This window comes from Neolamprologus multifasciatus, chromosome 16, assembly GCF_963576455.1.
Source record: "Neolamprologus multifasciatus chromosome 16, fNeoMul1.2, whole genome shotgun sequence".
NCBI classification, from domain to species: Eukaryota; Metazoa; Chordata; class Actinopteri; order Cichliformes; family Cichlidae; genus Neolamprologus; species Neolamprologus multifasciatus.
The window spans coordinates 34336475-34355417 of record NC_140454.1 but is presented as its reverse complement, the minus strand read 5'-3'; the positions used below and the strand labels follow the sequence as shown (position 1 = coordinate 34355417).

The 18943-nt window shown below is 46.4% G+C and overlaps 1 protein-coding gene across 2 annotated transcripts; it reads left to right on the top strand.

Annotated features, from left to right (window-relative positions):
* Window positions 1-522: 522 nt before the first annotated feature.
* Window positions 523-11545, top strand: LOC146501154 (ras-related protein Ral-B). Of its 2 annotated transcripts, none has more exons than XM_085136062.1 (5): window positions 523-677; window positions 7618-7811; window positions 8141-8349; window positions 9683-9860; window positions 10265-11545. In XM_085136062.1, the coding sequence occupies exons 2-5, from the start codon at window positions 7698-7700 to the stop codon at window positions 10385-10387; spliced, it is 624 nt and encodes a 207-aa protein (XP_084992188.1). In that variant the 5' UTR covers window positions 523-677; window positions 7618-7697; the 3' UTR covers window positions 10388-11545. The 2 variants fall into 2 exon arrangements, with proteins under 2 accessions (XP_084992188.1, XP_084992189.1); XM_085136063.1 differs by having other exon boundaries at window positions 534-843.
* The last annotated feature ends 7398 nt before the right edge of the window (window positions 11546-18943 follow it).

Here is an 18943-nt window from a genome sequence, read left to right as displayed (position 1 = left end):
TAATATGCACAAGAATTTGCTTTTTCACCATCCGTCTTATTTTTATTTATTTTTTTCATGTTAAAAAATGATTTTCACAGGTTTATTTAAAATTTTGCACTACCTCACATCCGTCAGTGTGAAGTACTTCATTGTAGATCATAATATTGATAATCTTATTCCTGAAGCTGCTGCTGGAGCACCATCATTGTACACAACCATCATAGGGTTCGTGTGCTAGCTGTGGGGTTTCCGTTACAATACAAAGCTCCGTAAGGCTCGTGCTGTTGTGATTTGGTGGCGTCTAAATCAAACTGAATTGAATTCAGAGTATTGTTTATTTTCCCTGCGGTGTCACGTCACAGAAACCTGGACGTCTTTAAAAGTTCCTACAACATGTTTTGCTAGTTTTACACCACTCTGTTACACTGAACTGTTTTTGTTATTTATTTTAAATTATTAATTAATAATTCAAAATTATTAGTAGTAATCCTGTCCGGTTAGAAATCCAAGTAAACGTTGGCAGTCAGGCGGAGCTCTGATTACGTCACATCCTGCCGTTTGTAGCTTGTACTTCCGGAAGGTGGGGCTTTTGTTGCGGGAGCGGTTTGTATATGTAGACCAATGCCTCTGTGTTCGCTGTTAACGCGCTCAGCAAGATAGCGGCAGCCTCGGGCAGACAAGCGGATCGTGCTTCGGTAAGGCTCCGGGCAGCCCCGGTCAAGCGGAACACCGTGAGTCTGTAACCGGGGCTTTGGGGAGGTTGACGGTACTGCACCTGCTGTAAGGACGGGCGAGCACCCCGCAGGTCCAAAGGCTGTCCTCTCAGCACCCACGGCTGTGAGGACACCGGGACACACACTGGTGACTGATTAGCTGTCTCTGTGGAAGCTAACGTCAGGCACGAGCTGTTTGTTTGGCCGGTCGTTAGCTTAGCTCCCAGTGACGGTGTAGCCTCGGTAACACGGACATTAGCACCAGCCTGTCCTCTCCACGGCTGTGCTGTGGCACTACAGCGGCTTTACCGCTCCTGTTTGCGCTGTTGTTGTGTAAAGTTAGCGTTTAGAGACGGACTGGGTAAAGTTAGCGGTTCTACTTTGTTTGGCGGTAGTTGCTGAAAAGTTTTTACCTCTGGGGAGATGAGCGGACACACCCAGTGAGCCAGGTCCGGCTCATGTTCCTGTAAGTCAGCTGATGTCAGCGAAAAGGACAGTTTGGTGTGCTAACACTGAGATCATGCTGGTGCTGTCACACCTGTCCTCTGTCTGTGTGTGACGGAGAAAATCATACATGGAGGTCTCTCCTGTTGTATGGAGGGACACCTCTGTTAGCCCCCTGACTTTGGAGGTCCTGTAATGGTCACTTCAACCCTCCGGTGAAGTGCAGAAATGTAAGGATGAAGGCAGCTAGGTGAGTGATCCGTGTTTATATGTATACAGTACTGTTAAGGTGCTGGTGGAGGGACGATGCTGGCAAAGCTGTGGGTCTGTGTGGGGTTCATCACACAGACTCTGTCATTCTGGGCTGACTAACACCTCATTTAAAGCAGCAGTGACATCCTGTAAGCTCACAGTCTCATGATCTTCTGAAACCCTCGTAAACAGAGCACCGCGCTCATCCAAGCACAATAACAGCTCTTCCAGGAAAAGCAGGTCATCAGTTTTGTGGTTTCTAAAAGCTGATGGGCACGTATCCATTTTTATAGTGTTATGAGATGTTTATGAAGAAAGTTACCCCACAGGCCTCTTCCAAGGTTCATGATTATGATGAAAGAACTGACCTCCCAGCCCACTGTTCCTCAGTGGGCCACTGCAGCCCACTGTTCCTCAGTGGGCTGGTTTCAGTCATTGTGCAAATGTCCTGTTTATAAGATTATAAACCTGCTGTCAGCTGAGACTGAAGAAGTCACCTGGATGAGTGACGAAACGTTTCTCCCGTAAAACGCTACGTCCAGATGAACAGAATCAACCTTTGGAGACTCTTTCAAGGTTCCCTTTTTCCTACGTGGACAGTGGGTACTCATGTTGAGCTAACATCCGCCCACGGGCGCTGCTTCTCACTTCTTCTTGGGTCAGAGCTAAGTGGAGTTTGATAGCATGCTGCTAAAAAAAGTTGTTTGTTTTTTTTATCTCCTTTTTTGGAAATCCAGTAATTTTATGTTCCAGAAAATGGTACAAATATCAGAAGAGCTGTGCGAAAGCACGTAAAGCAGAAATAACCAAACTGACACTTTCCTGTGACCCGGAGATCTGAAATCCCAGTGAATTACTTTAGCCGGTGACATTCCCGCAGGAACAGGAAATCCTGCTGTGGATAACCTAGAGGAATGGTTAGCTTTGGTCAATTTGTAGCTCTGAGGAGAAACCATGAAACAACCCATTTATAACCAGCAGGGACGTACAGCCTGCGTGCTGCATTTTAATGTAGACAAACTCACAAGTGAAGTAAGTAAATGTCTTGTTGTTGTCAGAACAACTGTGAAATCTGGGCTGTAATGTGGTCGACAGCTAAGACACAGAGCTGCTCACTGAGCTGCTGCTCTGCACTGCTGAAGACACATTTTCTACCCACTGTTTCTAAGTACAGCTGATCAGAGATCAGATGACAGAAAGTGATCGCTGAGCCGAGGTTGTAGTCTGCTGAATGAGCCGTCCTATTGGTTGTTTCTGCCTGTCACTCACAGACGTCTCGCTGATTTGAGAGCTGCTGACACCGTTTGCAGAGGTACTTCAGGTAGATGTCATATCGATATGAACCGAGCGTGAATGTTAAGAGTGTGGATCATTATCTTTGGTTACTCTTGACGAACCTGCTCAGTCAGGCTGCTGCTGCCCACTGACTTACAGACGGTCTGTGCTGAGAGTCATGCAGGTTATTTATGTAACTTAAGTTCACTGAATTATCTTGAAAGCCCGTTGCGGTCTTTTCCTGCTGTGCATTAGCATTAGCGCCATCCTCTCAGGTCTGTCATTAAATAGAAGTGAGGCTGTGTGCTGATGTAGGCAAGTGCGTAGCGTGATAAACGGCGCCTTACTCAGCAGGGCGACGGGGCTTTGTCTAGTTCTGTTTGACTTCATTACAAGTTTGGGTTTTTTTAACATCCTGACAGAAATTCGTCCTGGACGAGCACTCGGTGTACTTCTGTAGAAGACGCCCACCGACATGTTCTGATGTCCAGATATTTACACACAGTAGTTGTAACTGATATGAGTAACACATCAAATATGAAAAGCATTACATCCTGTTTCCTTAAAGGAAGAGGAACTGCTTATGCAAATAAGTGTTTGCAGAACACAATGGTAGCCCAGGGTCGGTGTGCTTCAGCTTTAATTAACACCTCACGGCCGGGGTCTTCTTCACTCATTCAGGCCTCTGTGGGGACCCTCAGGATGTTTTACGTCCTTCAGGTTGTAACTGTATCTGCTTTAATAACCGGTAGAGTTTTTTGAAGGGGAAGCACAAACACGGACATCATTTGGTTAGCAAAGCAATAAACCATCATATTGGTTATTACTTTACAGCCGCGTCCTGGCCAACAGCCTTCTGTATCGATGCCTTGTTACAGAAAAGTTTAACTGTCACGGTCGGGACGAGCAACATCTTTAACCTGAGTATTTGTTGTTCATTTCTTTTTTGGAGCACGCGTCGCTCTCTCTGCTCGGGTTTTGTTGCAGCTCGTGCAGGACGCTCCTGGATGTTAGCTGAGCGATGTTTCGAGGTGCGACGCTGGCAGCCATGATGTTGTCATGTCAGTGTGCAGATGCAGGTGACGTGCGTTACAGTTTGCTCATTGTTGATGTCTGAGATTCCTCTCATCCCTCAGCTCTATCCACCACTCGCAGTGTGAAAGCACTCTGCGCTCAGACGGGACCATCGTTTCACCAAAGTCCAGCCAGAGGCCCGTCGAGCCCATAAACATACTGGAGTGTGCGTTTACGTGAAAGCTGGATGCAAAGCCTGGGAGATTAGATGTCACACAGTCTCATTAAACCCACGTCTGTGTTTAAGCTGTGGCTGCAGGCCGCAGCACGATGTCTCGCTCCAGCGTGGAAGCATTACAAGGCAGATTGAGGTTGACCACCTCGCCTTCTCCGATGGTACAGACAGTGCGAGAGCAGTGAAGTTTACGTCACCGCCGGCTCCATGAAGACAGATGGAGTGGAAATGTGAGGTGGTGCTTTTATTTCTTCCAGGGGCGGCACTGCAGGCCGCTGCGCTGGTGTAGGTGGGATGTACCCGGCTCGTTGTGGTTATTTGTCAGGAAAACGAAAAGATATGTTTACATTGCAATGAGAGATAAGCAGTGGGCAGCTGGGAGTTGCTCAGCAGGAACAAATACATTTGTGATGAAATGTGTGCTGAGAAGTGGACTCATCCGTCTCTCCGTGGTGAATCAGTCCAGTGGAATGCTCCGGGAATGGGAACGACTCGAGTGTTTGGATAAGATCATCAGGGTCAGCTGCTGCATGGGGAGCAACGATATCTGTTTTGTGTTAAAGGCTAAAGCGTGTTTTCCATAAGTCCTTCCTGTGCCACTGCAGGGATCAGTGAAGACTTCGTATGCTCTTACGTTTGTTTGAAAAGGTCCCGCTCGCTGCGGCCGGAGGGGGAGGATTGTTACAGACGAGCCGGGTCCCTGCTGCCCAGTTTGCTCAAAGGCTTCTCTGTACACTCTGGCTCAGGGTCGTTAGTATGCACAGTGGGGAGCTCGCTTTTTGAAGATGTCTCGTGCTGCTGTGTGCTGTCTTTGATGCCCAGATGTTTGGTAAATAACCCCGCGGGTCTGTATTTTTTTGTGTGTGACCTGCTCTACTCTTACCTCCATCGTATTGTTTTATCACAGCGAGCTGTAATTATGGTTATATTGGGAACTGTCTGCTGCTCCCTCACTTCTGCTGGAAAAGCAGGAAGTGTTGAGAGGACAGAAGCATTAAAGTGAAAGCTGTTTAGCATGCGCGACGTATCGGTGGGCCACATAAGTGTTGTGATTGACTCAGGGGATCGGTATCGAGATGAGAAAACAAACTGATCTCCTTTGGAAATCCTTGGAATTTGGAGGTTTGTTATTTAGGGAATAAACGTCACTGTTTTCTTCATCAGACGGGGAGAGGAAATCCCCCCACCCCTGGGATCAGAGGAATGTGGAAAGACGGAGCATCCTCTGGCTCTTTACAAGTGTGGCTCAGATGTCTCGGCTTTACTCTGGCACATAAATCCAGTTTGGGTGCTTCACACTTTGTTTGCTGTAATCTTTTGTTAGGATCTGCGAGAGTCTCTGCAAACCTCCGTACGTCTTTGCCAGAGTGTGAGGATGAGTGCAGAGGGAACATCGGGCCGTTCTCCAAAGGGGATCTTAATGACTTCTTGTGCTGGTGTCATCTATATTTCAGGAGCCTTAGAAACCAGAGTGGCCTTGTAGGCTCCTCCCATAACCCCACGGCCCCGAAGAAGGACCAGCACCGCGCAGCCTCAGCTCCTGGATGTGGGTCATGCTTAAATATGAATTTTTCATATCTTTTGCAACTGTCCCCTGATTTTGACCCTCCATTCAAAGTCGCAGCGCAGCTGGTGGAAACGTGACCCCGCCCTCGCTGCGTGAACTTCCCTCGGAAACTTTCCACTAAGCACACGTGATGCACGTGTTTCACACCGCCTGAGTTTATTAGCTCTGACTGCTTTGTTTGTGATGGAGTCTGTGTCTGCGCTGGCGTACAGAGAAGTGGGTCGCAGTGAATAATTTACACGGTGACCCCTCCTCTGTGTCAGTGCTGCCTTCCTGATGGGTGTTTGGGTATGTGTGGGTTTGTGTGGGTATCCTGGCCTGTGACTGATAACAAAGACGGGAAGAGCACAGATCAGATTTCACTTCCTGCTAGGATATAGGAAGACCACGATGCCTCATCGCCTGCATCAGCAGCTGTCGTACGATGGCTGACACAGCAAGACGAGTTCTGCTCTCAGACGATGTAAAGAAACTCTCACACACAGGTTGTTGCAGTTTGATTTCCCTCCAGGAGTTTGTAGCTCCTGCAGGGCTCTTCTATTACATGTGTGAGAGGCAGGAGGTTCCTGTGTGTGAGCACTGAGCCCACACTCTGTGAAATGAAGTGTTTGCTGTTTGGGTGGAGCAGATTTAGAATAACGCCACGAATCAGCTCCGTGCTGCTGTTAGTGTGACAGCTCAGAGGAGGCTCAGCATCGTCCCAACGAGGGAGCTCGGGTTCCTATGATGGACCGTGCAGACTTCATCTCAGCTCGTATGGTTCGTGCACGGAGTGGCCAGCTGTTGAGCCTCAGTGGCTGATGAGCGTTCACCTGTCCGGCATGAGCGTCAACAACCAGGGAGTGACGATGCCTTAAACACAGATGGGTTAACTAATGAGGACTGAAAGTCATCAGTGTTTATCAGGGCTGGAATTGTGTTAGCAGGCTGCTCTGCAGGAAGCGATGGGTCATAAGAGCTCAGGATACAGATGCAGTCACAGATGCATCCTATGATATGGATGCAAAAACATCAGCTTCTCTTTATGCCGATCACCTCTCAGTTACAGCAGTGAGCTGATAACGTCTGCAGTAACGCATTTCCTTCTAAACACGGGACTTTGATTGTTGACTGCTGTGAATTTTTAGTTTAAGCCTCACGATTTAAGGAGAGCAGTAATTCTTTTTGCATGTAACGGTGCAGCAGTTACATATAAACACAGCGTGTCCCTACCACAGGTGGGGAAGCAGAAAAAAGTCCACCAATAATGTCAGCACGAACTGTCACATGGTTTTCATGTGTGACACTAACTGTGACAACAGGAAGTGAAGTGTTTTTACCACCACGGCCCGTCCACCAGCTCCACTCGTCTCACTTTCTGCCTGCTTGTACAAGTTCCTGTGACACTTTGTGTAAAGGTGATCTGTGGTAGATAAGAAACGCTTAATGCCTGGAAAAGATTCCTCGGACACTTTTCTCGTCAGTCATCTCCTGACTGATCAGATCAACAATCACATTGCTGGTTATGACTGAAGCTGTCGGCCGTGCTCAAACATATAATGAAGAAGCACTTTTGATTCCTGCTGAGCGCTGCAGGTAAACGTTGTTAGACTGCTGATTTGTTGTGAACCTTATTTGATGCACTGCACAGCACCACAAGTCCACAGCATGGAGCAGGTGAGGGCATGGCAGCTATCGTATCTGACACAGAAGGCTGTGAAGTCGGGTAAAAGCGATTGACTGTGAGCTTTCACCTTGTGAGGGCCGAGCCATTACAGAGCAGATAGATGGGCAGGCACGCCTCCTTGCTCTTTAACCCGTTTAGCACACGGCGGCCTGTTTAATGCATTTGTAAATGCTGCTTTGCACTGAATGATGGCTTCATTACTTCTGATCAGTTGCAATGACCTTTTGATGGCGAACTTTATAAAGTTCTAGGATTCACGAGGAGGCAATTTGGCGCTTTAATGGAGATGATGGGGGTTAAGATTTAAGATTTGTTGGAGCTCAGCCTGGAGTCCTGGCACAGCGAGTCGGAGTGAAAGCTGCTGAGAAACAGCTGCCATCTGTCCTCGCTCTCGTCCACGGCACGCTCGTGTTTTCAGCATACGGAGGTTATTTACTGTACGCACTGTTTCCGCTCTTGTCCTCTGCAGGTCGTGAGTGTGTGTGTGTGTGTGTGTACCTGTGCACATGTGTTTGAGTGTTTAAGAGGGGCACAAAGAAGAATCCAGTGATGGCTGCCAATAAGGGTAAAAACCAGAGCTCTCTGGTGCTGCACAAGCTGATAATGGTGGGCAGCGGCGGCGTGGGAAAGTCAGCCCTCACCCTGCAGTTCATGTACGATGAGGTGAGTTAACACTGCTGTAGCAAGGTCACGACAGCAGATGAGGGGGGGTTTGGCTGTAGGCGTGACCACTCTTCATTCATTTTACTATCTGGATTTTATTTGCAGCCTTTATGATGTTTTCAGTGGTTTTCCATGAATGTGAGATTATTCCCTCGCTGCCTGTAGCCTCAGACCAACAGCCACTCCTGCCTAACAGAGGCGCTGCTGTCACTGGTCCTGTGTCGGGGAGCGCTCCGGCTCCCAGCAGCATGTCTGCAGGCGTTTTTGTCCATGTTAGCCTGCTGAGTCACTGCTGATCAGGCGTCGCTGCTCTGCCTCTTCATGTGTAGTTTGTGGAGGACTACGAGCCCACCAAAGCAGACAGCTACAGGAAAAAGGTGGTTCTGGACGGGGAGGAGGCTCAGATCGACATCCTGGACACCGCCGGGCAGGAGGACTACGCTGCTATCAGGGACAACTACTTTCGCAGCGGGGAGGGCTTCCTGTTGGTCTTCTCCATCACAGAGCCCGAGTCCTTCGCTGCCACTGCTGAGTTCAGGTACGGATGCGTGCGCTCAGTTTGGCGCCATTAATGAAAGCCGGCGAGCGGTTAAGAATGACATCACTGATCATCAGCCATCGTCGCTCGTTACATATCTGCTGTAGAGTATCCAGAGTCTGCGTATCAACAACAATCTGCACCCACGAGTATCTTTCAGTGTCTGGATAATACACGAATATCCAGATCGTGTAGAGTCACAGTGTCAGTGTGGACGTGGCAGGAAGGTTCAGACAGGATTAAAGCAGTCGGCAACAAAACACTGAAGCTTAATGCAAATGTTAGTCAGCAGCACTTTGAATCAAACACGTCAGCCTGTGAGGCTCGCTGAGAGGGGAGAGGATGGGATACTCCAAACGGTTACAGTACAAGTTAGGTTAGTATCTTCAGCAGTGTACATGACGGCAGCACGAGTGTGGAAACATTAAAGCGCCGGCCCCGATCCTGCTAATCAACCTGTAAAGGTCTTTGTTTCTGTGACGCTGCCAGCTGATTATCAAAACGTCCTGAGAAATTCAATTCAATTCAGTTTTATTTATATAGCGCCAAATCACAACAAAAGTCGCCTCAAGGCGCTTCATAGATACAGAGAAAACCCAACAATCATATGACCCCCTATGAGCAGCACTTTGGCGACAGTGGGAAGGAAAAACTCCCTTTTAACAGGAAGAAACCTCCAGCAGAACCAGGCTCAGGGAGGGGCGGGGCCATCTGCTGTGATTGGTTGGGGTGAGAGAAGGAAGACAGGATAAAGACATGCTGTGGAAGAGAGACAGAGATTAATAACAGATATGATTCAATGCAGAGAGGTCTGTTAATACATAGTGAGTGAGAAAGGTGACTGGAAAGGAAAAACTCAATGCATCATGGGAATCCCCCGGCAGCCTACATCTATTGCAGCATAACTAAGGGAGGATTCAGGGTCACCTGGTCCAGCCCTAACTATATGCTTTAGCAAAAAGGAAAGTTTTAAGCCTAATCTTAAAAGTAGAGATAGTGTCTGTCTCCTGAATCCAAACTGGAAGCTGGTTCCACAGAAGAGGGGCCTGAAAACTGAAGGCTCTGCCTCCCATTCTACTTTTAAATACTCTAGGAACAACAAGTAGGCCTGCAGAGCGAGAGCGAAGTGCTCTGATAGGGTGATATGGTACTACAAGGTCATTAAGATAAGATGGGGCCTGATTATTTAAGACCTTGTATGTGAGGAGCAGGATTTTGAATTCTGGATTTAACAGGAAGCCAAAACAGGAGAAACCTGCTCTCTCTTTCTAGTCCCTGTCAGGACTCTGACAAAATAGAGAGAGAAAGACAAAATAATCATTTGTGCTCACAGGGAGCAGATCTTGCGGGTGAAGGCAGAAGAGGACAAGATCCCGCTCCTGCTGGTGGGGAACAAGTCGGACCTGGAGGAGCGTCGGCAGGTGCCCGTGGACGAGGCCCGCGGGAAGGCCGAGGCGTGGGGCGTCCAGTACGTGGAGACGTCAGCCAAAACCAGAGCCAACGTGGACAAGGTATCATCACTCAGACGCAGCAGCACAGAGCTGTGCTCAAGTTTCAGGCACTGAAGGTGACGTAAACGTGATTCAAAAGGAATTAGAGTGCGCCTCCCAGGGGGGCCGTTTCCAGCATGACCCACTGGGATGAGGCCCAGACCCAGGAAGGAGGGGGGCGGGCACAGGGGGGTTTAATGCCCACGACCCCAACTTCATACAGCAAACAAAGAAATTCTGAGAGTTGGTTTAATCTCTGTGGACCTGCCACACTTGTTTTCTGAATTATTTTTGGGGATTTTTAGCCTTTATTGAGATCTTACTGGGAGCCGTCACACTGAGGAATCGGAACGTGCCTGAAGCTTTTGACTCTTTCACACACGAGTCCTCTATGTGTTATAAATATGTGATTGATTTCTTTCCAGGTGTTCTTTGACCTGATGCGTGAAGTGCGAGGCAAGAAAATGTCTGAAAACAAAGACAAGAACGGGAAAGGGAAGAACAAGAAGAACAAGAAGAGCTTCAGGGAGAGATGCTGTTTACTTTGAGCTCCTCATGGACCTGAAACACAAAGCTCCACAGAACAGAGGAGAGCAGAGCTCAGCGTCTTTGATTTCAATGAATCTGATTATTTTTTATTGATAGCTTGTTATAGTTTCATGTCTAGAACAATCGCAACCACTATGTTGCCAATCTGAATGAATGAAAGCTGACTGGCTCTGCTGTGAGGATGGACGGTGACTCACAGGAAGCCAGCGACCAAACTGCCATTGACACTAACTGTGCTGCTCGACACGTTCAGCGGTTAACTGCCTTTCCTTCGGTTCCTTTCTCTCTACAAAGCCGTTAGTTTGTTCGCCGCCTCTAATCTGGGCCTGCAGTCACAGTGTAGACTGCATGTAAACTGATGGCCTCTCTGTGGAGCATGTTTCCATCGCCCACTCTGTTTGCAGTAGCTGCTGAAGCTGCAAGTTTAATGTCCGGTTTCCCCCCCTGCCTTCAGGTTTCTTGAATATTTTACATCCGAGGAATTGTGAGGTTTTTTCATCCCAGGAGGTTCACGCAGTGCAGTCGTATCCTGACACGATTACCATAAATCAATGTTAAAACACATTTTCAGTGAAAAAGCTGTAAATTACATCCTCGCTGACTCAGAATCCACTCATTTCTCTTCACGTACACGCGATGAGATATTTTAACGTTTGTTCTGTATTTTAAGAATGTGGGAAATGAATCATGAGAGAGCTCTGCCACGTCGGTGTGACCCTCCTCAGAGCGCAGACGCCACCGTTTCTACAGGAGCGAGGTTTGGATCGGTGCTGTGAGGCACGACAATCCAGGAGGCCAGCCTGCTAATGCAGTCAGTCTGTGTTAGTCTCCATAGTTCTGAGCTTCTTTGTTCTTCTGAATAACATGCACTACATTGTCAGTACCTTAGAAGTGGCTTCATGCTGTGTTGAGTCACGCCGGGAGTTTTAAGCAGTCTGTGCCAACAAAATAACAAAAATTCAAACTATGTTTGTGGGTGTGTATGTTGTGTAAGAGTGTGTGTGTGCATTTGTGGGAGAACCTTACCTTGCTGTGTGAGTGAAGCTCTGATGATGCTCCAGCTGTTGTGTATTCAGATGTTCATGGTGACCCTGCTCCTGCTGTGTGTTTGTTGGCGGCTGAGAGCTGCTGAATAAATGCTTTTCTTCCTTTTTTCATGTCTTTGTGAGGAGCTCGATTTAATGTCCGACTTCCTGCAGACAGACGTAAAAACGTTGGTGGCTTCGTCTGTGGGAGCCTCAGCAGCGTGTCAGGTAAGGGGGACCGGTGTGCTGCACAGCGCCCTCTGGTGGAGGTAGCGGAGTCACTTACCTTATGGCCACTATACAGTTAGAGTCAGTGTTGCCAACTTAGCGACTTTGTCGCTATATTTAGCGAGCTTTCAGACTCCCTAGCGACTTTTTTCCTAAAAAAAAAAGACGTGAAAGACATTACAAAAAACAATAATTGCTAAAATAAATTTAATTTGTAGTTCTAAATAAATTCTAACTGCATTTAGGACGTTTTTTACTCACTTTATGTCTCGTCCACGATGTTATTTCTCTCTCCAGCGTAGGTTACAATTACATTAGCATGACCAATTATGCAAATTAGGTGATGATGTCATCTAGCGACTTTTAGGACAACCAATAGCGATTTTCCTTACTGAGGAGTTGGCAACACTGGTTACAGTGACATTATCCACTGAAATGTGGCTGCCAGTCCGTGGTCCCTGTGGGGCATACGGTGGCCTAGTTCGGTCCAACAACCCAGCACTTACTCGCTTTGCATCGATTGTTCCTCTGCCATCAGAAGAGTGCCAACGGCCTGTTTTTCTCCAATCTGACAGTGATATAGTAGCACCATTTATATTAACCTTACAGCCTTATCTTACACGGCAGGAATTGTGTAACGCCACCCTGGAGATGAACCGGTCGTGGGCTCTCGTAGCTGAACCCCCGGGGGCGGCCGGGTCGCTGAAACTCATTTCACAGTGTGAAAACACGGTTGACTACATCACCAGGCAAAGACTGACCATACATCACTTTGAAAATAGTTTTCATGTGAAGGGTGGGAGGAAGCTCCTTCGCTGGTGGTACAGGAGGGGCTGCTGTAGTTTCACGTACACACCGCCCCCCTCCACACATTATTCCTATGTTACTGTTAAATCTGACTTCACCGAGTATTCAAACTGGGATCATTTGTTTCCTGCGATGTTTATATAATGTTCCGGGATTATGGATTTGCTCTTTTTCAGCGGAGCCACACTTACTGTCCGCTCCGAAACAGTGTTGCCAACTCCTCAGTAAGGAAAATCGCTATTGGTTGTCCTAAAAGTCGCTAAATGACGTCATCACCTAATTTGCATAATTGGTCATGCTAATGTAAATGTAACCTACGCTGCTGGAGAGAGAAATAACATCGTGGAAGAGACATAAAGTGAGCAAAAAACGTCCTAAATGCAGTTAGAATTTATTTAGAACTACAAATTAAATTTCTTTTAGCAATTATTGTTTTTTGTAATGTCACAATTCCAACCCTGCTCCTTTACCCGGGCTTGGACCGGCAAAAGTGACCCGAAATAGGCACTCTGGTGGAGTTACTTTGTGTGTGTGTGTTTATAAGTAGTTTTAAACCTGATCCACAAAACAGCATAAGAGTAAAAGAAGAACTGACTGCGTTACAGCACCCGCTGCTTGTTGAGAGTAAAAGCGATATGCGCTTTCACGTCTTTTTTTAGCGACTTTTTCTAGAACAAAAGTCGCTAGGGGGTCTGAAAACTCGCTAAATATAGCGACAAAGTCGCTAAGTTGGCAACACTGCTCCGAAACACCCCTCACGTCCTCAGATCAATGGGTCATTTGTCGGCTGTGCAGCAGCTCCGGGTCGGCGTCTGTACGGCGCCACAGATAAGACCGTCGCTTCTCAGGTCGCTGGAGAAAATTGCATATTTACAAGTATTGATCATATAGGCCCGCGCAAATAAAGGGGAAGCTAACATGAGAAATAGTGTGGCGTTTCAGCCTGTAATGATAATGGGTCCACATTTCCTCCGTACTTAACATAAACACACTAATCCTCCATAATTTCCGTCTCCGGTGAAACCTACTAGGTGTAAAAGCCTGTGGCAGCATTTCCATCAGAGAAGCTAAACATGTCACAGCTCTGATAAGCACATTTACCTGCCTGACACTCACCTCTCTGGATTCCCACTCTTCGCCTGCGCCTCTAAGTAGGCAGATTAGGTGGTCTGTTAAACCCACAGGAAGGCACTTATTTAGAAATACATGAAAGGGCAAAGTGAGCCCGGCTAATGACCGATGCTGTGTCACCGGCACACTCTGGGGTCTTTTATCACTCTGCAGAGAGGGCCCCCGTCCTCTGAGTAACCCTCATTATATCTGAGCTAATGTTGGGGATGAAGATGTTCGAGTGATAAAGCACCATCACAGTCCTTCATTATACAGAAAGAGAAACAGACTCGGTGGAATTGTGCTCGCCCTGTAAGATAAATGCAGCGGACAGAGAATAACTCCTATTTTAGCGACCGTGCCACATCCTGCTGTCTGCGTGCAGTCTCTGCGGGAAACGCCTGTGCACGCTCTGCCCACAGGATGGCAGTGTTGCTGTTCTGCAGGCCTGCTCTGAGCACCAGTGATGCCACTGTGCTCCCTATAGGATTCATTCACTGGTGATTGTTGATTGACTGAATAAATGTTTATCAGTCCTTATTAAACATTTAGTTCATGGAAAATTAATGTCTGGTTTATAACTGTGCGCATTCATATTAATTATAGTATCGCATAATTAGTGATGGCAGATATCTTTTTATTTAATTTTTATGAATCAAAACAGCTTTCATTGGACAAGGTTGACGTTTCGTGGTCCGCCAAGCATCTGATGAATGAACTTGTTTTCACTGGTGTATGTGTGATAAACCCGCCCGCTGATCTGGCCGTGAGCGCAGACACACACCGTGTCTGCAACACAAAATCAATCACCAAATATAATTTGACCGTAGAGCTCCGTGCTGTCACTGTCGCAGCAGCTCTGCTGTGAACAGCTCACTTCGCCCTGCATTGTGTTGCTGACGTGGAGCATCATCACCAGCTCCACGCTGTCGGAGCAATGATGGCGGTAAAAATCATTCCTCCTTTGGCTCAGTAAAGTCAAACCTTGGGCGAGTCCTCGGTGTCTGTTGGTCAGGGTTAGACATCACATGTTGGTCGAAGCTCTTTGAGTTGAATGTGTCCCGGTTAGGGCGCAGCAAAGATGCAGGCATGTCCAGACTGACTCAACCCTGACTGTGTATAAAAGAAGGATGTGGTCACCATGATGTCATCCATTAGTTTATGACTGCACAGTTTGAAGCTTAAAGCATTTCTTTGCTGCTATTTTTTTGTTGTTTTTTGTTGTTGTTGTTTTTGTTTTTTTATATTAGGGTGGAGTGCTCAGGCTAATGCTAACAAGCTAGCTCCATCCATACACACAGACTCAGACACCATCTAATTGACTATGTGCACGTTAGCATATGCTACTTCCGGTGCGGAAACTCCTGTGGGGAGCTTTGTTTCCGGTGTCCTATTCGCGCCCTGTTTACGGTCCAAAACAAGTTAAGCAAATAAATAAATAAAGCGGCGATTTGCATTTCTATAGATGTCTCGGGCATTTACCCAATATATCTGTAAATGATGTTCATCGACTTGTCGATATTTTTCCCCCACGCCTCAGGGGAAAAGAGAAAATGGATTCAAATGTTATATTTCTCAGCTGTCCCTCGTTTATCGCGGGTGTTATGTTCTAAAAATAACCAGTGATAGGTGAAATCAAGTAGCCAATTTTATTTTTGACGGTGCAAAACGTTTCGTGTACATCGTGGACATACAGCACTGCACTTCAGAGTCACACTGCTAGCATCGATGCAGCGATTCTGTACAGGAGAGACGGAGGAGATCGTCTGCAGCGATCAGGACGCAGGACGTAAAAAAGCATGCAAACTTGCACTAAAAAATCTGCGAAACAGCGAGGTGAAAGGTGAACCGCGTTATAGCGAGGGACCGCTGTAATTTTGAGGGTAAGTCACAACATACCCTTCGTAAATACTAATGTATAGAAACCGTTACCAGCAATCATTAATTTTTTGTGTGGCTTTTTTTCACGGTTTGTTAACATGCTGTGTAGGTGTGTACTTGACTAGCTGATATCGACATAACGGGGAAAACACCTGGTTTGACTATTGTTCACCTGTAGTTTGAATGCTGAACATTTGCCTGTTTAAATCATGAGACCAGTCACTATACAGAGATGTGCTTCTGAATGTGGACGATGTGTCTTCTGCTGCAGTTCTGCTTGTGTTTAGTGATGTAAACAACTGATCGATCTAAACTCTTTAAACGTCAAAATTGATCATTAGATTTTTATGACACAACAGTGGTGAGTGTTCCCACCTTCTGCTCTTTGTAACTTAACGCGATCGTTCCGTTTTCGAGTTTTGGACATCAATTTTGGAGAATATCTTCGCAGTAGCGATTGACCGCAAAGTAAAGCTACCGGAAATGTACAACCCTACATCCGGTCTCAAACCAGGAAGTTAGCATTTTCTCGTGCACAGGGTCAATTACTAACATTACTAATGTGCACATGCTAGCACTCTGTCAGAAGACAAATACAAGGAGCTTCTGTTGATGAAAGTAAGTGCAAAGCAAACAACTTGGTCCAACACTGCTAACCAGTCCTTAATAAACAGGTGAAGCATAGCTAGCTTTAGCTGCCTGTATCAGTGTCCACTGCAGTGTTGCCAACTCCTCAGTAAGGAAAATCGCTATTGGTTGTCCTAAAAGTCGCTAGAAGTCGCTAAATGACGTCATCACCTAATTTGCATAATTGGTCATGCTAATGTAATTGTAACCTACGCTGCTGGAGAGAGAAATAACATCGTGGACGAGACATAAAGTGAGCAAAAAACGTCCTAAATGCATTTAGAATTTATTTAGAACTACAAATTAAATTTCTTTTAGCAATTATTGTTTTTTGTAATGTCTTTCACGTCTTTTTTTAGCGACTTTTTTTTTAAAAAGTCGCTAGGGGGTCTGAAAACTCGCTAAATATAGCGACAAAGTCGCTAAGTGGCAAAACACTGGTCCACTGACCCATGTGCAGCTGTTATGGAGGCTAATTTAGCTAAAGAGACCAAACAGTTTGTTGAGCAGTTAGGGGAAGTTGGGCCTTTTGAGCCTGAGACCCTGAAGGAGATGTGAGGATGGTTGGATGGATGAGCAAGCTAACATCAGAGACAAGCCATCCTCAAACAGCCACTCAGTAATAGTATTTCTTGGCAAGTAACCACTGAAGGACCAAAATCACCATCCAAGATCAGAAGTGAGAGATTGTTTTGGATATTTGACATTATGTGTTATCATTTAAACTGCACTACATGATTGCTTCAGGTTTGTCAGCCGATCGTCCTTGATGTGACTCTCCTGTTCCACCAAAGGGGCTCTGTTGGATCAGGTGACTGTGAAGGCCATTTGAGAACAGTGAACTCAGGTTCAAGAGACCAGGATGTGGCACGTAGTTGGAAGCAGCCCTCAGAAGATGGTGCGCTGTGGTCTTAAAGGGACGGACACGGTCACAATGTTCACCCAGAGAACTGCTGCTCGTGGGTCGATCAACTTCTGAAATACCCCGAGCAGCCCGCCTGGTACCAACAACGATACCACGTTCATGTTTCTTCCTCATTCTGATGTTTGAACTTCAGCAGGTCGTGTTGATCGTGTCCACATGCCTACATGCACTGAGATGTTGCCATGTGATTGGCCGATTCGATGTTTGTGTTAACGAATGGTTGAGCAGGTGTACCTGGGGGAAGCATTAAGAGTATTTTATATGATGCTATCCAGAGTGATCTGACTGATTCTGAATATGAGACGAGCAGAATGACACGAACGATGTGCTGAAGTGCTGATTTCTTCATTTGGCTGAGAATTTTAAGAAAAAAAGCAGCTTGATTGAGTTATTGTGCATATGGAAAATTATCTGAGCCAGAAGGCACAGCCACAGTTTTTATGGATATGCTGACCTTATTTCAGCATCTCACCAGAGACGAGACTGGCAGTGTACACACATTAGCACAGTCCTGTAATCACTAACAGAGGAGACACAAACTCATTATCTGATGCAACTGTTCACTGCAGCTTAAACTGATGAAAGCAGCTCTGCAGCAGCTCTGCAGTGACATTACAGCGAGCACATCGGACCTTCACTTGGATGAGCATCAATGTCATGACAGCAGAAATGCCACGCTGTCAAAGAAGCACCGATTTAACTTGTAGGACACGTTTTTTAAATAATCGGGAAGGTTGTTAAAGGTGCCGCCGCACATGGAGATGTATTGTTCTTCCACAATTATTGATGCTAGAGGCGATATGTGTTGTGTTGTGGTTAAAACCCCAGCAGGAAGCACATGCAGCAGGTATCCAGAAACAGAAACACTGCAGGCCGACTGATAAATAAATGCCTAAAATACCAGTGGACCAGTTTTTGTGCCACATTTGAAGGATTTGGCAAATTAATACTGCATCTGGTACATCAGAAACATTTTTAAACCCCTTTTTGTCATTGTGAAAGCAGGATATCAGCCTTTCATTTTTCAATTTCCAATTTTTAACAAACAAACCGTCCTCTGCATTTAAATGAGCATCTTTACACCTTGTGTGTTTTATCTTGAGCTTCGGTTTTCTCACCATCTGCTGCCGTGCAGCTTCAAACAGGCTGTGCAACAAACAAAATATTGTTTCTCTGAACATTGTTTTATGGCGCACTTATACTCACCTTTACTCATGCATTATTAGTTACTGAAGTAGACATGACGGCACACTGCAAAGCGTTTTTTTTGTGGTCAGGCGCGTTTCCTTACCAGCTGTAAATGATTGGTCTCATCCAACAGCCCCCACTTATCGAGCTGGAACATTATTAAACACTTTTATTGCAACCAAAAAAGTACTTATTGTTGCTAATTGGAATTAAAGAATTACAAATGGATTCGGAGATGTCAAAAAGCGAGATGGACAGCAGGTGTTCTCCACACCAGCCTGCGCGTATCAAGGCCTGCCCTCACAGCAGATTAATTAAGTCCTTGCGCAGCCATCAGGTATCTGCTGTTTCCAATTTGACTGTCAAAGTGTAATTACGAATGCCATTTCCACTGTGGTTTGCCTGATTAAATCTTGCACAGCCGTCAGCAGCCTGTTGCAGAATAACAAAACAAACCTCTGTGCCCATTCCACGCTGCCTGCCAGGTAATGCAGTAAATACAACCAGGAGAGTTGGAGACCCTCAACATGCAGCTCCACTAAGAAACTGAGATAATTAAAACTACGTTTCAAAGGAAGGACTGCTTCCTGTGAGCCGACCAGATCTGGTGCGGGGGGTCCTCAGTCAAAGCAAACTGTTTAACCATGGATGGCGAGAGGAACGTCAAACACATATAGTGCTGAGGTACAGTAGATTTATGTTTGTGCACACTGGGAGAATCATGGTCAGTGTTCATTTGCTGTCAGGCTTCAGTGAAGTCTCTG

Excerpts from the sequence above, each read along its gene's own strand:
- LOC146501154 (XM_085136062.1), top strand. The coding sequence starts at position 7,698 with ATGGCTGCCAATAAGGGTAAAAACCAGAGCTCTCTGGTGCTGCACAAG. Across the intron at positions 7,812-8,140 it reads TGCAGTTCATGTACGATGAG|TTTGTGGAGGACTACGAGCC; the intron begins GTGAGTTAACAC and ends CTTCATGTGTAG. Across the intron at positions 8,350-9,682 it reads GCTGCCACTGCTGAGTTCAG|GGAGCAGATCTTGCGGGTGA; the intron begins GTACGGATGCGT and ends TTGTGCTCACAG.